This window comes from Mobula hypostoma, chromosome 30 (assembly GCF_963921235.1).
Source record: "Mobula hypostoma chromosome 30, sMobHyp1.1, whole genome shotgun sequence".
In the NCBI taxonomy this organism is placed as follows: domain Eukaryota; kingdom Metazoa; phylum Chordata; class Chondrichthyes; order Myliobatiformes; family Myliobatidae; genus Mobula; species Mobula hypostoma.
The window spans coordinates 21231575-21252292 of record NC_086126.1 but is presented as its reverse complement, the minus strand read 5'-3'; the positions used below and the strand labels follow the sequence as shown (position 1 = coordinate 21252292).

Below are 20718 nucleotides of genomic sequence, written 5' to 3'. Positions count from 1 at the left end.
CTGCTGGTTTGGCAACCCACTTACGGGGTAGGTAACAGTAACTACGCAATACATAATATAAATTCAGATATATCAAACAGGTTAGCAAAGTTCATGCATATATAAGTGTGGAAAGATACAAAATTCCCTAAAAGTGGCATCACAGGTAGATAGGGTCGTAAAGAGAGCATTTGGTACATTGGCCTTTATTAATCAAAGTATTGAGTATAAGAGCTGGAATGTTATGATGAGGTTGTATAAGGCATTGGTGAGGCCGAATCTGGAGTATTGTGTTCAGTTTTGGTCACCAAATTACAGGAAGGATATAAATAAGGTTGAAAGAGTGCAGAGAAGGTTTACAAGGATGTTGCCGGGACTTGAGAAACTCAGTTACAGAGAAAGGTTGAATAGGTTAGGACTTTATTCGCTGGAGCGTAGAAGAATGAGGGGAGATTTGATAGAGGCATATAAAATTATGACGGGTATAGATAGAGTGAATGCAAGTAGGCTTTTTCCACTGAGGCAAGGGGAGAAAAAAACCAGAGGACATGGATTAAGGGTGAGGGGGGAAAAGTTTAAAGGGAACATTAAGGGGGGCTTCTTCACACAGAGAGTGGTGGGAGTATGGAATGAGCTGCCAGACGAGGTGGTAAATGCGGGTTCTTTTTTAACATTTAAGAATAAACTGGACAGATACATGGATGGGAGGTGTATGGAGGGATATGGTCTGTGTGCAGGTCAGTGGGACTAGGCAGAAAATGGTTCAGCACAGCCAAGAAGGGCCAAAAGGCCTGTTTCTGTGCTGTAGTTTTTCTATGGTTTCTAATATATAAAAACCAAGCTTCTTCAAACTTAGGAGGTAAGTGGATACAGTCTTACGATGATGGGTAAAGTTTAGTTTGTGGTATTTAGTTGAGTAGTGATGGAGAGAGAGAGAGGTGTTTAGTTCTTCAGGTGAGTTGATGCCGTCGATTCTTCGTTGCCCTACGAAATCCTTTAGAAGTCACCGAATGTGACCACAATAAGGAGACCATCTTCTGTGGGTGAGCTATCAACCCAGGCGAGGGTTGGACACACTAATAACTTCCCACTGGTCACTCCTTGTCTACACTGCGAGAGCCACTGATCGATTCTCCTGATCGATCCTCCAAAAAACCACCTTTCTGTGGGCACAACAAAGCTCATCCAGTGTCCAAAACCATGTGTATCTAATTACCAGCTGATCTTGTATTTATCTCAGCATGCTGAACACCAGCTGTCCATCACGTAGCTCCTCCCTTCTCTCTCTGTAGGAACTCAGAAGCTGGCACTGTCCTTGCAGAAATCCCAAACAAACTGTGAGCAGTCTTTGCCCCTCTCTCTCTCTCTGTAGGAAGCTGAATAGCCGCACGCTCGCTCTCTCTTTTTAAAGGCACAGTCCATAAGGGATAATTCAGGATCCCGTCACACCTACTTCCCTTTCAGAAAAATTTTGATCAACGAGCAAAATTTTTGTCTAACTATAGATTACAAATTTTGAGACAATACATGTATAATTATCAGATAACAGAGAAAAACGTGTACAACTTCTAACTTAACATTTGGATAAACAATCAGCTATAATGTTGTCAGTACCTTTCACATGTTCTATTTTTAGGTCATATTCTTGCAAGATCAGACTCCAGTTTAATAACCTTCTATTCTTATCCTTCATTTTAGTTAGAAACACTAACGGATTGTGATCTGTGTAAACCACCGGTGGTTTCTGGGCAGGACAAACATAGACTTCAAAATGTTGTAAAGCCAGAATAAGTGATAGCAACTCCTTTTCAACAGTGGAATAATTTTACTGGTGCACATTAAATTTCTTTGAGAAATGTGCTACTGGATGTTCGATATCATCCTCACCTTTCTGTAACAATACTGCCCTGGCAGCTTCGTCAGTAGCGTCAGTCGCTATAGAGAATGGTTTTGAAAAATCAGGTGCTTTGAGCATAGGTTGGTAATACAGAATAGTTTTTAGTCATTCAAAGGCTTCCTGGCAAAGCTCACTCCATACAAATCTTCCACTCTTCCCTAGTAGTTTCATAAGGGGGAGAGCGATATCCGTGAAGTTTTTACAAAACTTATGGTAGTACCCCACTTTCTTAAAACCTTCTTGCCCGTCGGAACGGGAACCTTAGCAGCAGCTTGAACTTTGGCCTGCACGGGAGCCAGTTAGCCCAGATATGTAACTGTGGCATGACCAAACTCACTTTTAGCGAGGTTCACAGTAAGATTGGCCTTAGAAAGCCGGTCAAATAGCTTTTCTGCAGCCGCAGTATGCTCTTCCCACATGTCATTCCTTACAACCAAATCATCAATATAAGCCCCTGTATTTTTCAAACCTCGAATCACAGAATTGATCGTCCTTTGGAATGTTCCTGAAGCATTTTTCATTCCAAAGGGTAAGACATTATACTCATACAGCCCAGATGGTGTGACAAACGCCGAGATTTCTCTCGCCCTTTCTGTCAAGGGAACACACCAGTATCCTTCTAACAAGTCATTTTTTGTGAGGTATTTAGCCTTTCCCACTTTATCAATACAGTCATCCACCCTTGGGATAGGATAAGCATCTGTTTTGGTTACTGCATTAACTTTCCTGTAGTCAGTACAGCATCTCATGCTGCTGTCCGGCTTAGGCACAATAACACAGGGTGACACCCAGTCTGAGGTAGATTGCCTAATGATACCGGTTGCTGGCATGTACCCGATTTCTTGTTCAACCATTTTGCTTTTCTCTAAGTTCATTCTGTAGGGATGCTGTTTAATCAGCTTGGATGAGCCTACAATGATGTCATGCACTGCAGCTGTGCACCGTCTGGGAACATCAGGGAACAAATCCTCATAATTACCAATTAATTCTTTCAATTGTTTTTGCTGTGCAGGCTTCAAATGATGGACTTCATTATTAATGTTTTTCAAAACAATGGAATTCTCGAGCCTGGTTGAGACTATACTTAGCTTGTTAAAACTATCTTGTACAAGCCTCCACAACTCCACTTGTTTTCATGGTGCTATCTCTGAGTCATAATAATAAGGCTTTATCATATTTACGTGTACCACTTGAGTAGCCTTCCTCCGGTCAGGAGTCTCAACAACATAATTCAGAGAGTCAATTTTCTTAATTATCTGGTACGGTCCATGAAATTGCACTTGGAGAGGGTTGGTCAAAAGGAGGAACAAGACCAACACCTTATCTCCAACATGAAACACCTGTTCCCCCACTTTCCTATCATACCAGTGTTTCATTTTAATTTGAGAGTTCTGCAAATTCTGCTTTGCAAGGTCACAAGCCTTGATTAGCCTATCTCGAAACTCCTAAACATAATCCAGCACACTGACACATACCTTCTGATCAGACCACTGTTCTCTGAGCAAGGTCAAAGGTCCGCTGGGCCTGTGACTGAAAACAAGCTCAAACGGACTAAAACCCAACGATTCTTGAACTGAGTCTCTAACAGCAAAGAGAAGTAAGTATACTCCCTCATCCCAGTCCCTGTTATTCTCATAACAGTAGGTTTTAATCATTGTTTTTAGAGTGGAATGGAACTGTTCCAAGGCTCCTTTGGACTCTGGGTGGCATGCAGATGACACAATTTGTTTAGCCCCCAGCTCAGAAACTATTTGCTGGAATACTCCCAATGTAAAGTTACTGCCCTGGTCGGATTGAATTTCTTTGGGCAGACCAACCATAGTAAAAAACTTGATGAGAGCCTTCACCACTGATTTAGCTTTAATATTTCGAAGAGGAACTGCCTAGGGGAACCTGGCAGTGGCACACGTTATAGTTAACACGTACTGATGGCCAGCTGCAGTCTTTGGCAGTGGACCAACACAATCCACTATGACTAGGGAAAATGGTTCACCAAAAGCAGATATCGGCCGAAGTGGAGCTTTAGGAGTGGCCCGGTTAGGTTTTCCCACCACCTGGCATGTATGACAAACTCTGCGATAATTCACAATACCCTTCCTCACATTGGGCCAATAAAATTCCCTCATAATCCTGTGCACAGTCTTCTTTACCCCAAAATGTCCACCTAAAGGGTTATTATGGGCCAGGTTTAAAATTTCAGCCCTGTAAACTTTTGGAACCACTACCTGATGCACAATAGCCCAATCCTCACTTGCAGGCACAGTGGCTGGTCTCCACTTCCTCATTAACACCTCATCTTTAAGGTAAAATCCCACTGACTCTTTCTGAATTTCTTCCTCGGAGAGGGCTGTCTCCCTTAAAGCCACAATTTCAGGATCTCGATTTTGTTCCTCTATAACTTCCTTCCTAGATAAGGACAAGCCTTTCTCATCAGCCTTACTACCCTCTAAGTCCTGTTGGAATAGGGAAGGTAGAAAATTCTCTGATAAATCATCATGGGCATCAGCAGACTTTTTCGACATGCTTCGAGTTACTGCACATGCGGGGTATACATCAATATCCATAGGTGTCTCCTCAGCAGCCGGCTTGCTCGTTAGCTGCACTGCTGAATAAACATCACCCTGGATAGGTGTCATCCTACCCACAAGATTTACTAAACTCAGCACTATCACCAGACTTATGAAAACCATGTGTACATTGTGAAAAATTCCAAACAATCCATTTATTCCATTTCTTCAACCTTTAGCTCGATCTGTCTCCATAGCAATCCCTGCAAATGGCCTCTCAAAACCAAAACAATCCTTTTCCACCACATCACAATTGTGAAAAGCAACTCCATAACCTTGAAGGTGTTTACATCCAAACGTTAAAATAAAATTCAACAGAGTGGCACATACTTCTTTAGCAGGCCTTTGTCCTGCAAGCAGGGTCAAAGGTCGTGAAACCAATCCAACCTTCACATGTACTTTATTCAAAAGTCCAGAAACAGCACCTTTCTCGATATCTTCGGTAACATTTACCTCACCAATTTTCATCTTATCACCAACTAACACAAGTGACTGAGAATCCTCAATTTCCACTGGTACCAGGGTTAACCCCTTATTCACTGAACCAAGTCCATCTGACACAAAAGGATTCCTTTTCAACCGAGTCAGACACCTCAGACCTTAACTGAGTTTCAACACAACGTTCAGTACCCTGTGAATCCACAGGTACTTCAACAACCTGAACACAGGCAATTGGGACAGCTGCCTCTTCTAGGCTGTCATCACTTGTCCCAGTTTCAAATTCCAGGTTACCCTGAACCTCCCAGCTACTCTCTGGGAAACTCTCATCTGGAGTAAACTCAACCTCGTGGGTTAAAACAAACTCACCTGCTGCCTTAGCAGACTCCCCCAAGGTAGCGGCATCCTCTTCATCTAGGTATGCCCTTACAACATCGGGGACACAACTCTTAAATTCTCCAACCATCACAAGCTCTTTGGAGCAGTAAAAATCATCAGGATCCAACACTGGACCTCCCAGCTGCCACATCTCCCTCTCGAACTGTCTCTGTTTCGCTGCCTCCTCTCTCTGTTTCGCTGCCTCTCTAGCCTCGAGCCGTTTTAATTGCAATTCATGCTCCATCTTTAATTTTGTCATCAGAAGCTGAAACTCGGCCTCTGTAGGTTTACCTTCCACGAACATTTTCAACACATCCTTACTAAATTGCTTCATCAAAATATGATATTCAACTACTTTTCTTTGAATTTCTGTCATTGTCATACATTTCTTGACCTCTTTAAGTTTCAATTCCGCAACAATTTCCTGCAACTCATCCTTTCTAGCTTTCTCCAAAACCATAGGGTCTGGCCCTGCCGGAAAATCCTTAACATCCATTTCTGCTGTTTTTGCACACCAACAAATCAAAAGGGATTTCCCCCAATCAATTCAAGTCAGCCCCCGACCAATTTGTTCAAATCCCAGACGCAGGCCCCAGTTTTGTTACGTACCCCGTAACGGGTTAAAGATCCAGCAGAAATGGAAAACACCTTGGAATCTGGTATTGCTGTTAACTAAAGCTCATTTATTAGTAACTATGCAATACAGGAATATAAATTCAGATATATCAAACAGGTTAGCAAAGTTCATGCATATATAAGTGTGGAAATATATAAAAACCAAGCTTCTTCAAGCTTAGGAGGTAAGTGGATACAGTCTTACGATGATGGGTAAAGGGAATCAGTTTAGTTTGTGGTATTTAGTTGAGTAGTGTTGGAGAGAGAGAGAGAGGTGTTTAGTTCTTCAGGTGAGTTGATGCCGTCGATTCTTCGTTGTCCTCCAAAATCCTTTAGAAGTCACCGAATGTGACCACACCAAGGAAACTGTCTTCTGTGGGTAAGTTATCAACGCAGGCGAGGGTTGGACACACTAATAACTTCCCACCAGTCACACCTTTTCCACACTGCGAGAGCCACTGATCGATCCTCCAGAAACCTACCTTTCTGTGGGCACAACAAAGCTCATCTAGTGTCCGAATCCGTGTGTGTCTAACAGCCAACTGACCTTGTATTTATCTCAGCATGTTGAACACCAGCTGTCCATCAAGTGGCTCCTCCCTTCTCTCTCTATAGGACCTCAGAAGCTGGCAGTGTCGTTGCGGAAATTCCAAACAAACTGTGAGCATTCTTTGCCTCTCTCTCAGCTGCACGCTCTCTCTCTCTCTTTTTAAAGGCACAATCCATAAGGGATAATTCAGGATCCCGTCACAGATCCGGCCAACAACGGTGGTGTCATCAGCAAACTTAACCATGGCACTGGAACTGTGTTTAGCGTCAGCCATGAGTGCCTGGCGAGTAGAGCAGGGGACGTTGGTGCACCTGTGCTGATGGGTATTGTGGAGGCAATGTTGCTGCCAATTCAAGCTGACTGAAGTCTGCAAGTGAGCAAATCCAGGATCCAGCTGCACAAGGGGGCGTTGAGGCCCAGGTCTTGGAGCTTATTGATTCGCTTTGAGGAGATGATGGTGTTAAATGCCAAGCTGTAGTCGATAAAGAGCGACTGATGTGTGCGTCTTGCTGTCCAGATGTTCCAGGATTGAGTGAAGAGCCAATGAAATTGCAGCTCTTGTGGACCTGTTATGCCAGTAGGCAAACTGGAGTGAACTCAAGTCACCTCAGGCTGGAGTTGATGTGTTTCATTTCCAGCCTCTGAAAACACTTCATCTCCGTGGAAGTAGGTGCTACTGGATGATAATAGTTGAGGCAGGTCACCATGGTCTGGTAGAGATCTCAGTGAACACTCCAGCCAGTTGATCAGCACAGCTCCTGATCTGGGCCTGATGCTTTCCGTGGGTTCACCCCAGGGTGCTCTCAGAGACTGAAATCGCAGGGTCATCGGGGCTGTGGGAGTTCGTGAAGGTGCCTCCATGTTTTGATGGTCAAAGTGGAGGCCGCGAGCTCCATGCCCTGCCAAGGCTACTGAGCGTCAAGTTTAGTCAAGTTTAGTCCGGAATCGCCACTTTCTGGATGTTGTCTACTTGAACTGGTCTCAGTAGATTGGTTCGCCCTGGGCTTCTGATTAGGGAAGACTCCGAGTCATTTTGTGGGGACACACTTGTCTACAACGAACTTTATAAAGTCCGCGACAACCGTGACGTTTTCGTTCAGATCCTCCGATGAGACCTTGAGCACAGCTCAGTCCTCTGACTGAAAGCAATCCCGTAGCTGTTCCTCCGCTTCCCGTGACCGCCTCTGTCGTCCTCATCTCCGGAGACTTGTTCTTTATTCTCCGTCTGTATGCAGGGACCGGCAGGACACCCAGGTAATCAGAGTTCCCAAAATGTGGTCGAGGGAGCGAGTGGTAGGCAGCTGTTGACCTGGAGATGGAGTTATTTGAATAAGTAGTAGGTTAATTGGTCCCATGGGTGTAAATGAGCAGCATGGGCTCGTTGGGCCGAAGGGCCTGTGACCGTGCTGGATCTCTCAGCAAAAATAAGTAGTGGCCACCAGCTCGAAGCTCTGGACTCTCTATCTCCCCCCACAGATGCTGCCTGACCTGCTGAGTTTCTCCAACTCTTCATCTTTGTCACCCTTTGACATCAATCAGCTCCACCCACTCAGTGAAAAAGTTCAAAGTAAATTTATTATCAAAGTACATGTATGTCACAATACACAAACCTGAGATTCCAGGCATACTCAACAAACCCCTAATAGGATAATAATAACAATAAATAGAATCCATGAAAGACCACCCAACTTGGGCGTTCAACCAGCGTGCAGAAGACAACAAACTGTGCAAGTACAAACAGAAATAAATAATAATAATAAATAAATAAGCAATAAATATTTAGAACATGTGATGAAGAGACTTTGAAAGTCCTCGAGTGAAGTTATCCCTGTTGGTTCAAGAGCCAGGTGGTCGCGGGGCAGTAACAGTAAACTGCAGAAAGTTGTAAACTCAGTCAGCTCCATCATGGGCACCAGCCTCCCCAGCATCCAGGATGTCTTCAGAAAGTCAGCATCCATCATTAAGGACCCCCATCACCCAGGACATGCCCTCTTCTCATTGTCACCATCAGGGAGGAGGTACAGGAGCCTGAAGACACACACTCAACGATTCAGGAACAGCTTCTTCCCCTCTGCCGTCAGATTCCTAAATGGACATTGAACCCATGAACACTACCTCACTACTTTTTTTCTCTTTTTGCACTATTTATTTAGTTTAGTTTTATATATAAATACAGTCCTGTGTAAAAGTCTTAGGTACATATATACAGCTCAGGTGCCTAAGACTTTTGCACAGTCCTGTAGTAATTTTATGTATTGCCGTGAAAAAAAAAACACATTTCATGGCATATGTGAGTGATGATAAACCTGATTCTGATATAAGACCATAAGACCATAAGATACAGGAGCAGAAGTAGGCAATTCGGCCCATCGAGCCTGCTCCGCCATTCAATCATGGGCCGATCCAATTCTTCCAGTCATCCCCACTCCCCTGCTTTAACCCCTGGCTAATCAAGAATCTATCTATCTCTGTCTTAAATGTACCCAATGACCTGGCCTCCACAGCTACTCGTGGCAACAAATTCCACAGATTTACCACCCTCTGACTAAAGTAATTTCTCCGCACCTCTGTTTTAAATGGACGTCCTTCAATCCTGAAGTTTTGCCATATCTAATCTGTTCAGCCTTTTAACATTTGGAATGTTTCTATGAGATCCCCCCTCACCCTCCTGAACTCCAGGGAATACAGCCCAACAGCTGCCAGACATTCCTCACACAGTAACCCTTTCATTCTTGCAATCACTCTCATGAATCTCCAATGTCAATATATCCTTTTTAAAATAAGGAGCCCAAATCCGCACACAATACTCCAACTGTGGACTCACAAGTGCCTTATAGAGCCTCAACATCACATCCCTGCTCTTATATTCTATACCCCTAGAGATGAATGCCAACATTGCATTCGCCTTCTTCACAACCGACTCAACTTGGAGGTTAATCTTTAGGCTATCCTGCACAAGGACTCCCAAGTCCCTTTGCATCTCTGCATTTTGAATTCTCTCCCCATCTGAATAATAGTCCACCCGTTTATTTCTTCCACCAAAGTGCGTGACTATATGCTTTCCAACATTGCATTTCATTTGCCACTACTTTGCCCATTCCCCTGAACTATCTAAGTCTCTCAGCAGGCTCTCTGTTTCCTCAACACGACCCGCTCCTCCACCTATCTTTGTATCATTAGCAAATTTAGCCACAAATCCATTAATCCCATAGTCCAAATCATCGACATACATCAACCGGCAGCCAGCCAGAATAGATCCCTTTATTCCCACTCTCCACTTTCTGCAGACCAGCCAATGCTCCACCCATGCTAGTAACCATAATGGCCTCTATTGTGGACTGAGAGTGGGAAGGGGGCAGGGAGAGGGGAATCATGGTTGGGAAAAGGGGAAGGGAGAGGGGAGGGAGCGGGAAGCACCAGAGAGACATTCTGTAATGATCAATAAACCAATTGTTTGGAATCAAATGACCTTGCCTGGTGTCTCAGGGCTGGGTGTGTCTGTACCCACCCCTGACACTCCTTCTCTGCCACCTGTCCCACACCCCTCCCACGGCGCTCCACCCTCACCGTTACCAACATCCTTTGCTCCCACCAGATTTACAAACTCACTCTTCACTCTGCGTTGATAAACACACTGTCTCTTCAAAGAATTCACTCAAATATTGGGTTGGCAAGTTTGCAGATGACACAAAGGTTGGTGGTGTTGTAGATAGTGTAGAGGATTGTCAAAGATTGCAGAGAGACATTGATAGGATGCAGAAGTGAGCTGAGAAGTGGCAGATGGAGTTCAACCCGGAGAAGTGTGAGGTGGTACACTTTGGAGGGACAAACTCCAAGGCAGAGTACAAAGTAAATGGCAGGATACTTGGTAGTGTGGAGGAGCAGAGGGATCTCGGGGTACATGTCCACAGATCCCTGAAAGTTGCCTCACAGGTAGATAGGGTAGTTAAGAAAGCTTATGGGGTGTTAGGTTTCATAAGTCGAGGGATGGAGTTTAAGAGTCACGATGTAATGATGCAGCTCTATAAAACTCTGGTTAGGCCACACTTGGAGTACTGTGTCCAGTTCTGGTGGCCTCACTATAGGAAGGATGTGGAAGCATTGGAAAGGGTACAGAGGAGATTTCCAAGGATCTGCCTGGTTTAGAGAGTATGCATTATGATCAGAGATTAAGGGAGCTAGGGCTTTACTCTTTGGAGAGAAGGAGGATGAGAGGAGACATGATAGAGGTGTACAAGATATTAAGAGGAATAGATAGAGTGGATAGCCAGCGCCTCTTCCTCAGGGCACCACTGCTCAATACAAGAGGACATGGCTTTAAGGTAAGGGGTGGGAAGTTCAGGGGGGGATATTAGAAGAAGGTTTTTTTACTCAGAGAGTGGTTGGTGCATGGAATACACTGCCTGAGTCTGTGGTGGAGGCAGATACACTAGTGAAGTTTAAGAGACTACTAGACAGGTATATGGAGGAATTTAAGGTGGGGGCTTATATGGGAGGCAGGGTTTGAGAGTTGGCACAACATTGTGGGCTGAAGGGCCTGTACTGTACTGTATGTTCTATGTTCTATTCAAAGCAAGTTTAATTTCAAAGTTCATATATGTCCCCGTAGGCTACCCGGAGATTCAGTTTCTTGCAGGCATTCACAGAAGAAAGAAATTCGATTGAATCAATGAAAAACTACACACAAAGTCTGACAAACAACCAACATGCAGAAGAAGATAAATTATACAAATACAAAAAAAAATTATAAATAAATAATACTGAGATAACCATATAACAATTACAGCACGGAAACAGGCCATCTCGGCCCTTCTAGTCCGTGCCAAAATCTTACTCTCACCTAGTCCCACTGACCTGCACTCAGCCCATAACCCTCCATTCCTTTCCTGTCCATATATCTGTCCAATTTAACTTTAAATGACAACATTGAACCTGCCTCAACCACTTCTGCTGGAAGCTCGTTCCACACAGCTACCACTCTCTGAGTAAAGAAGTTCCCCCTCATGTTACCCCTAAATTTTTGTCCTTTAACTCTCAACCTATGCCCTCTCGTTTGAATCTCCCCTACTCTCAATGGAAAAAGCCTATCCACGTCAGCTCTTTCTATCCACCTCATAATTTTAAACACCTCTATCAAGTCCCCCCTCAATCTTCTACGCTCCAAAGAATAAAGACCTAACTTGTTCAACCTTTCTCTGTAATTTAGGAGATGAAACCCAGGGAACATTTTAGTAAATCTCCTCTGTACTCTCTCAATTTTATTGACATCTTTCCTACAATTTGGTGACCAGAACTGTACACAATACTCCAAATTTGGCCTTGATGAGTTGTAGATTTGGGTTGTAGAGTTGTAGAGTCGTAGAGTCCTTGAAAGTGAGTCTGTTAGTAGTGCAATCAGTTCAGAGTTGAGGTGAGTGAGGTTATCCTCACTGGTTCAGGAGCCTGAAGGTTGAGGGGTAATAACTGTTTCTGAATCTGGTGGTGTGGGACCCGAGGCTCCTGTACCTCCTTCCCGATGGAATCAGTTCAGAGTTGAGGTTATCCTCACTGGTTCAGGAGCCTGATGGTTGAGGGGTAATAACTGTTCCTGAACCTGGTGGTGTGGGACCTGGGGCTCCTGTACCTCCTTCCCGATGGAATCAGTTCAGAGTTGAGGTAAGTGAAGTTATCCTCACTGGTTCAGGAGCCTGAAGGTTGAGGGGTAATAACTGTTTCTGAACCTGGTGGTGTGGGACCCGAGGCTCCTGTACCTCCTTCCCGATGGAATCAGTTCAGAGTTGAGGTTATCCTCACTGGTTCAGGAGCCTGATGGCTGAGGGGTAATAACTGTTCCTGAACCTGGAGGTGTGGGACCTGTACCTCCTTCCATTGCCACTCTTGGGAAAGTTGTCTCCACACTGGGTTAGTTAAAGATGACTTAGCCTTTTAAAATAAATGTCGATCTGAAAGGCATGGGTAGACTTAACAATACATTTACGCCTTCCTTTCAAATCTCACCTTCTGCACTAGGGAACTGGAAAGAGTTCTGAATTGCAGTGTTGTAAATCAAATAGCAGGGGGCAAAGTTAACAGAACGAACGTGATAACATATCGTTTCAGGAAGAGATAAAGAGCATCTCTTTAAAAATAAATCAGCTGATAAGGCTGGGAGCTGCCAAAATAGCAGGGAGGAGGTTCAATATTTGAATTTATGTACCGTTTGGAACAAAGAGTGAACATAAAAATAAAATTCACATGGGAGCCATTACCGAGACGTGGCTGCCTTTGTGGGACCTCAATATTGAGGTGACCACATCACAGGCGTGAGGGGCCAATCCAATGGAAATTGATGAATATTGACACTCAACATCAGTAAGACAAAAGAGCTGATTGTGGAGTTCAGGAAGGGTAAGACGAAGGAACACATACCAATCCTCATAGAGGGATCAGAAGTGGAGAGAGTGAGCAGCTTCAAGTTCCTGGGTGTCAAGATCTCTGAGGATCTAACCTGGTCCCAACATATCGATGTAGTTATAAAGAAGGCAAGACAGCGGCTATACTTTATAGGAGTTTGAAGAGATTTGGTATGTCACCTAAAACACTCAAAACTTCCACTACCATGGAGAGCATTCTGAAAGACTGTCTCACTGTCTGGTAAGGAGTGGGGCGGGGGGCGCGGGGGGGGCGGCTACTGCACAAGGACAAGAGAAACTACAGAAAGTTGTAAATTAGTCAACTCCATCATGGGTACCAGCCTCTGTAGTTCCCAAGACATCTTCAAAGGATCGATATCTCAGAAAGGTGGCATCCATCACTAAGGACCCCCACCACCCAGGACATGCCCTCTTCTCATTGCTACCTTCAGGAACCTGAAGACATGCACTGAGCGATTCAGGAACAGCTTCTTCCCCTCTGCCATCCAAGTTTCTGAATGGAAATTGAACCCTTGGACACTACGTCACTTTTTAAAAATATAAATTATTTATGTTTCTTCACGATTTTTAATCTATTCAATATACGTATACTGTAATTGATTTACTTATTTGTTTATTATTATTTTTCCTTCTATATTATGTATTGCATTGAACTATTGCTGCTAAGTTAACACATTTCACAACATATGCGGGTGATAATAAACCTGATTCTGTTATAGCCAGAGGCTAAAGAATGAAGCTCTGGAAATAAAACAATAAAGGGGTGGTCACGGGAGTCAGAGGAACGGCTACAAGCTTGCTTTGAGTCACTGGACTTGGCCGTGTTCAGGGGCTCAGTAGAGGATCTGAATGAACACACCATGGACATCACAGACTTTATAAAAAAACAGACAGTGATGCAGCCTGTCAGAATGCTCTCCACAGCACAACTATAGAAGTTTTTGAGTGTATTTGTTGACATACCAAATCTCTTCAAACTCCTAATGAAGCATAGATGCTGTCTTGCCTTCTTTATACCTGCATCGATATGTTGGGGCCAGGTTAGATCCTCAGAGACCTTGACACCCAGGAACTTGAAACTGCTCACTCTCTCCACTTCTGATCCCTCCGTGAGGATAAGCCAAGTGGTCAGATTTCCTGAAATGCATCCTAGGCACGGAACAGCAGGCATTCCTAATCGTAGTATAGCAGAGGTCGAGTGTGCTGAGACCCCTGGAGCTGCAGGTTATATGCTGATGATAATTGGGCAGAGATTTGTTCAAACAAGCATGACTGAAGTCCCCAGCTATGATTTGAAATGTGTTGGGGTGAACTGTTTCTTGACAGGTGATGGCAGCATCCTACATAGCGAGTGCCCGATTCAGGCGGCATGTAAACTACAGTCAGGATCACGGAGAGCAGTCAGCACATAACCGTTAGACGTCCCAGGTCGGGGGAACAAGAGTGCAGCAAATATGCCATGTCTGAGCACAACAAAGAACTCAGACTCCCACCTTTTGTCTTTTCTGAATCAGATGTCCGGTTCATCCAATGTACAGTATCGAGAAGCCTTCGGGTCTTCAGAGTGAGCCTTGTCTCTGTGAAACACGGAACACAGCAATTCCTCATTTCCCTCAAGTACAGCAATCTTGCCCCAAGTTCCTCAATCTTGTTCTCCAGCGACAGTACAAGATACTGGGTGGGGGGAGCTCCATTCTCCGGCTTTTCAGCCTGGCCGTATGTCCACCCCTCCTCTGGCCATGGTGAGTTATCCTCGTCCATTTAAAGGTGTCATACTGGCGTGCATGACAGTTAAGACTGCCAGGTCCTTCAGAAGAACATGAAATCACTCGTTCATTAAAATGGTTCAAAAGTACGTCGCTTAAAGGGAAATTCCAGGCTGCAGATTGCAGTGACTCAGTTCAAACGAGGTACTTTTGGAAGTTTTGGGAGAAGCCCACAACACATTGCTGAACTTCACGGGCACTAAACTGTTTCAAAGTCCATTCGATGACTCTGCCTCCAAATTCCCTCGAGTCACCGGAGTGAGAATCAGGTTTAATATCACTGGCGTAGGTTATGCAATCTGTTGCTATGTGGCAGCAGTGTGTGATAACAAAAATTGTAATCAAGGTCTATACATAATAAAACAAAGTTCAATTAAATCATTGTTATTGCAAAAGGAGAGATAAAAGTGGTGGGGTAGTGTCCATGGGTTCAATGTCCATTCAGAAATCTGATAGCAGAGGGGAAGAAGCTGTTCCTGAATCATTGAGTGTGTGTCTTCAGGCTCCTGTACCTCCTCCCTGATGGTAGCAATGAGAAGAGGGCATGTCCTGGGTGATGGGGGTCCTTAAGTTTGAACATAGAAATAGAACATAGAATAGTACAGCACAGTACAGGCCCTTCAGCCCACAAAGTTGTGCCGACCCTCAAACACTGCCTTCCATATACCCCTCCACCTTAAATTCCTCCATACACCTGTCCAGTAGTCTCTTAAACTTCACTAGTGTATCTGCCTCCACCACTGACTCAGGCAGTGCATTCCACGCACCAACCACTCTCTGAGTAAAAAACCTTCCTCTAATATCCCACTTGAACTTCCCACCCCTTACTTAAAGCCATGTGCTCTTGTATTGAGCAGTGGTGCCCTGGGGAAGAAGTGCTGGCTATCCACTCTATATATTCCTCTTATTATCTTGTACACCTCTATCATGTCTCCTTTCATCCTCCTTCTCTCCAAAGAGTAAAGCCCTAGCTCCCTTAATCTCTGATCATAATGCATACTCTCTAAACCAGGCAGCATCCTGGTAAATCTCCTCTGTACCCTTTTCAATGGTTCCACTTTCTTCCTATAGTGAGGTGACCAGAACTGGACACAATACTCCAAGTGTGGCCTAACCAGAGTTTTATAGAGCTGCATCACTACATTGCAACTCTTAAACTCTATCCCTCGACTTATGAAAGCTAACACCCTATAAGCTTTCTTAACTATCCTATCTACCTGTAAGGCAACTTTCAGGGATCTGTGGACATGTACCCCCAGATCCCTCTGCTCCTCCACACTACCAAGTATCCTGCCATTTACTTTCTACTCTGCCTTGGAGTTTGTCCTTCCAAAGTGTACCACCTCACACTTCTCCGGGTTGAACTCCATCTGCTACTTCTCAGCCCACTTCTGCATCCTATCAATGTCTGTCTGCAATCTTTGACAATCCTCTACACTATCTACAACACCACCAACCTTTGTGTCATCTGCAAACTTGCCAACCCACCCTTCTACCCCCACATCCAGGTCATTAATAAAAATCACGAAAAGTAGAAGTCCCAGAACAGATCCTTGTGGGACACCACTAGTCACAATCCTCCAATCTGAATGTACTCCCTCCACCACAACCCTCTGCCTTCTGCAGGCAAGCCAATTCTGAATCCACCTGGCCAAACTTCCCTGGATCCCACGCTTTCTGACTTTCTGAATAAGCCTACCGTGTGGAACCTTGTCAAATGTCTTACAAAAATCCATATAGATCACATCCACTGCAGTACCCTCATCTATATGCCTGGTCACCTCCTCAAAGAACTCTATCAGGCTTGTTAGACACGATCTGCCCTTCACAAAGCCATGCTGACTGTCCCTGATCAGACCATGATTCTCTAAATGCCCATAGATCCTATCTCCAAGAATCTTTTCCAACAGTTTTCCCACCACAGACGTAAGGCTCACTGGTCTATAATTACCTGGACTATCCCTACTACCTTTTTTGAACAAGGGGACAACATTTGCCTCCCTCCAATCCTCCAGTACCATTCCTGCGGACAACGAGGACGTAAAGATCTTAGCCAGAGACTCAGCGATATCTTCCCTCGCCTCGTGGAGCAGCCTGAGGAATATTCCGTCAGGCGCCGTGGACTTATCTGTCCTAATGTATTTTAACAACTCCAACACCTCCTCTCCCTTAATATCAACATGCTCCAGAACATCAACCTCACTCATATTGTCCTCACCAACAAGTTCCCTCTCATTGGTGAATACCAAAGGGAAGTATTCATTGAGGACCTCGCTCACTTCCACAGCCTCCAGGCACATCTTCCCACCTTTATCTCTAATCGGTCCTACCTTCACTCCTGTCATCCTTTTTTTCTTCACATAATTGAAGAATGCCTTGGGGTTTTCCTTTACCCTACTCGCCAAGGCCTTCTCATGCCCTCTTCTTGCTCTTCTCAGCCCCTTCTTAAGCTCTTTTCTTGCTTCCCTATATTCCTCAATAGACCCATCTAATCCTTGCTTCCTAAACCTCATGTGTGCTGCCTTCTTCCTCCTGACTAGATTTTCCACCTCACTTGTCACCCATGATTCCTTCACCCTACCATTCTTTATCTTCCTCACCGGGACAAAATTATCCCTAACGTCCTGCAAGAGATCCCTAAACATTGACCACATGTCCATAGTACATGCTTGGGCGTTGCCTTTCTGAGAAATCGCTCCTTGAAGATGTCTTGGATACAGTGGAGGCTAGTGCCCAAGATGGAGCTAATTTTACAACTTCCTGTAGCTTCTTTTGATCTGATGTAGTGGCCCCTTCCCACATCAGACAGAATTGCAGCCAGTTCGAATGCTCTCCACAGTACATCTGTAGAAGTTTTTGAGTAGAAGGTGCAGGAGCCTCAGGACTCACACCACCAGGTTCAAGACAGTTACTACCCCTCAACCATCAGACTCTTGAACAAAAGGAGATAACTACTCTCATTTAAGGGCTCTTTTATCTTGTTATTTCATGCTCATTATTTATTGTTATTTATTTATATCTGCATTTGCAGTTTGTTGTCCATTGATCCTGTTTACAGTTACTGTTCTACAGAATTGCTGAGCGTCCCTGCAGAAGAAAGGATCTCAGGGTTGCATGTGGTGACTTGAATGTATTCTGATACTAAATTTTACTTTGAACTTTGATGAACACTGGTGTGTATCCCTCAACTTCCCTTTCTGAAGTCCACAATCAGTCCTTTGGTTGATGTTGAGTTGCTGAGACACCACTCAACAAGCTGATCTATCTCACTCCTGTACGGCTGAAATTCTGTCAACAATGGGTACTTGGCAAATTTATAGATGGCATTTGAGCTGTGCCAAGCCACACAGCCATGGGTGTAGAGAGAGAGCAGAACAGTGAGATAAGCACACATCCCTGAGGTGTACCCTTTGTCCGAAGAAAGTCCTCTTCATCTCAGTACGAGGAGCATTCGATGGCCCTGGACTTGCTGGAGCTTAGGGGGGATCTCATTGAATATTGAAAGGCCGAAATAGAGTGGATGTGGAGAGAATGCTTCCTATGGTGGGAAGTCTAGGACCGAAGGGCACAGATAGAGTGGATGCGGAGAGGATGTTTCCTATAGTGGGGGAGTCTAGGACCAGAGAACACAGATAGAGTGGATGTGGAGAGGATGTTTCCTATGGTGGGGGAGTCTAGGACCGAAGGGCACTGATAGAGTGGATGTGGAGAGGATGTTTCCTATGGTGGGGAAGTCTAGGACCAGAGGACTCAGATAGAGTGGATGTGGAGAGGATGTTTCCTATGGTGGGAAGTCTAGGACCGAAGGGCACTGATAGAGTGGGTGTGGAGAGGATGTTTCCTATGGTGGGGGAGTCTAGGACCGAAGGGCACTGATAGAGTGGATGTGGAGAGGATGTTTCCTATGGTGGGGAAGTCTAGGACCGAAGGGCACTGATAGAGTGGATGTGGAGAGGATGTTTCCTACAGTGGGGGAGTCTAGGACCGAAGGGCACTGATAGAGTGGATGTGGAGAGGATGTTTCCTATGGTGGGGAAGTCTAGGACCAGAGGACTCAGATAGAGTGGATGTGGAGAGGATGTTTCCTATAGTGGGGGAGTCTAGGACCAGAGGACACAGATAGAGTGGATGCGGAGAGGATGTTTCCTATAGTGGGGGAGTCTAGGACCAGAGGACACAGATAGAGTGGATGTGGAGAGGATGTTTCCTATATGAAAAAACTGGTTTTTCTTTCCTCTCCATCGATGCTACCTAACCCATTGAGTTGGCTGAATTAGAAAGGTCGAGTACAGACCCAATCAAAGTGGCAGGGCCCAGGCCCGAGAACATATCAACGCGTCAGGGCCCAGGTCTGAGACTGAGAAACAACAGAATGTTTGGCTGATTGAAAAGGTCAGGGTGTCGGGGGCAGAGGCGAGGGACGGCTGGTTCATCTCACTGGTGCGTGAGGTTTACCGTCTCTCCACTGAACTTAGACTGTGACCTGCAACTGATGATTCCTGGATCAGTTGCGGTGAAGACTGACTCCATGGCTGTGGGCTTGTGAACTTCAGTTCCACAGAGCCTGATCTCAACATCACCAAGGCTGTCTGGGATTACCTGGAAACACAGAGGCAAGTGAGACAGCCGAAGTCTGTAGAACTGTGGCAAGTTCTCCAAGTTGCCCAGAACAACCTACCAGCCCATTTTGTTATAAAACTGCTTGAAGTGTGTCTACGAGAACTGATGCAGTTTTAAGGGCAAAGAGATCTCACACCAATTACTGATTTTTACAATTACTGCTCTTTATAGTAAATTTGTTGATATTTACAAAGTTTTCATTGTTTTTGAAAGCATCTTGGCTTTACAGAATTTTCTTACATGGGGTTAAGAATTTTGCACAGTAGTGTATCGATATATGAGGATGGCTAGAGAGCGACAGGTTACATATTTGAGTTAAGATGTATTCTGTATTGAGTTGGAGTTTAATATTTAATTATTTAATTAAACGATTAAATTAATTAAGCTAATATTTCAGCAATATTTGAGTAATATCACAAATATATTGTTTGATTCAGCATTTATTCATTATGGATTATATGTAAAAGTATGTGAATGGTATGCATCATTATGTCACCATGTCACATGTGGGTGCCTTACTGAGAGTAAAAGCAAAGTCGACCCGTTATCCCCAGCTCTGTGTTTCTCTATTGAAGTTACTAAACGTAACAGTATTGAGCTTTGAACCTCAGCACATGAGAAGATGCTGCCATGTTCACCCTCTGGAACCCTACCTGGATGTGAAATGCCCCCATTACCGCCCCACTTACCACGCTCCTGGAACCCCAGCCTGACACCCCCTCACACTTCCTGGGTCGACCATCGTGATTCAGTGTATTTTAATTCCGGGCCTGCTCAGCTCGGTTCAGCTTGTCGCTGCTCTCAGGCAGGTGACACAGGAGCCTGAAGACCCACACATCAGTATTCAAGAACATCTTCTTCCTCTTCCATCACCTTCAAAAGGCAGCACCCATCATTAAGGACCCCCATCACCCAGGACATGCCCTCTTCTCATTGCTACCATCAGGGAGGAGGTACAGGAGCCTGAAGACACACACTCGATGTTCAAGTATGGCTTCCTCCCCTCCGCCATCTGATTTCTGAATGGGCAATGAACCCACAAACACTTGCTCAGTATTTTTCCCTCTCTTTTTATACTATTTATTATTTTATATATACTTATCTTTATGTTCCTGTTAGGTTGGAAGGAAAGGTTAAAAGTTTGAGGGAGCCATGGTTTTCAAAGGATTTTGGAAACTTGGTTCAGAAAAAGAGAGGGATCTACAATAAAAATAGGCAGCTTGGAGTAAATGAGGCGCTCGAGGAATATAAAGAATGTAAAAAGAATCTTAGGAAAGAAATTAGAAAAGCTAAAAGAAGATACGAGGCTGCTTTAGCAAGTAAGGTGAAAATAAATCCGAAGGGCTTCTACAGATATATTAATAGCAAAAGGCTAGTAAGGGATAAAATTGGTCCCTTAGAGAATCAGAGTGGACGGCTATGTGCAGAGCCAAAAGAGATGGGGGAGATTTTAAACAATTTCTTTTCTTCAGTATTCACTAAGGAGAAGGATATT

At 44.5% G+C, this 20718-nt stretch overlaps 1 protein-coding gene across 1 annotated transcript in view; it reads right to left on the bottom strand.

Annotated features, from left to right (window-relative positions):
• naaladl1 (N-acetylated alpha-linked acidic dipeptidase like 1) overlaps positions 1-14873 on the bottom strand; it is a 130120-nt gene extending 115247 nt beyond the window's left edge. The window contains exon 1 of the mRNA XM_063036561.1: positions 14331-14873. Within this exon, the coding sequence (XP_062892631.1) occupies positions 14331-14598 (268 nt within the window). The 5' untranslated portion in view covers positions 14599-14873. The remainder of the gene's footprint in view (positions 1-14330) is intronic.
• Positions 14874-20718: the final 5845 nt, after the last annotated feature.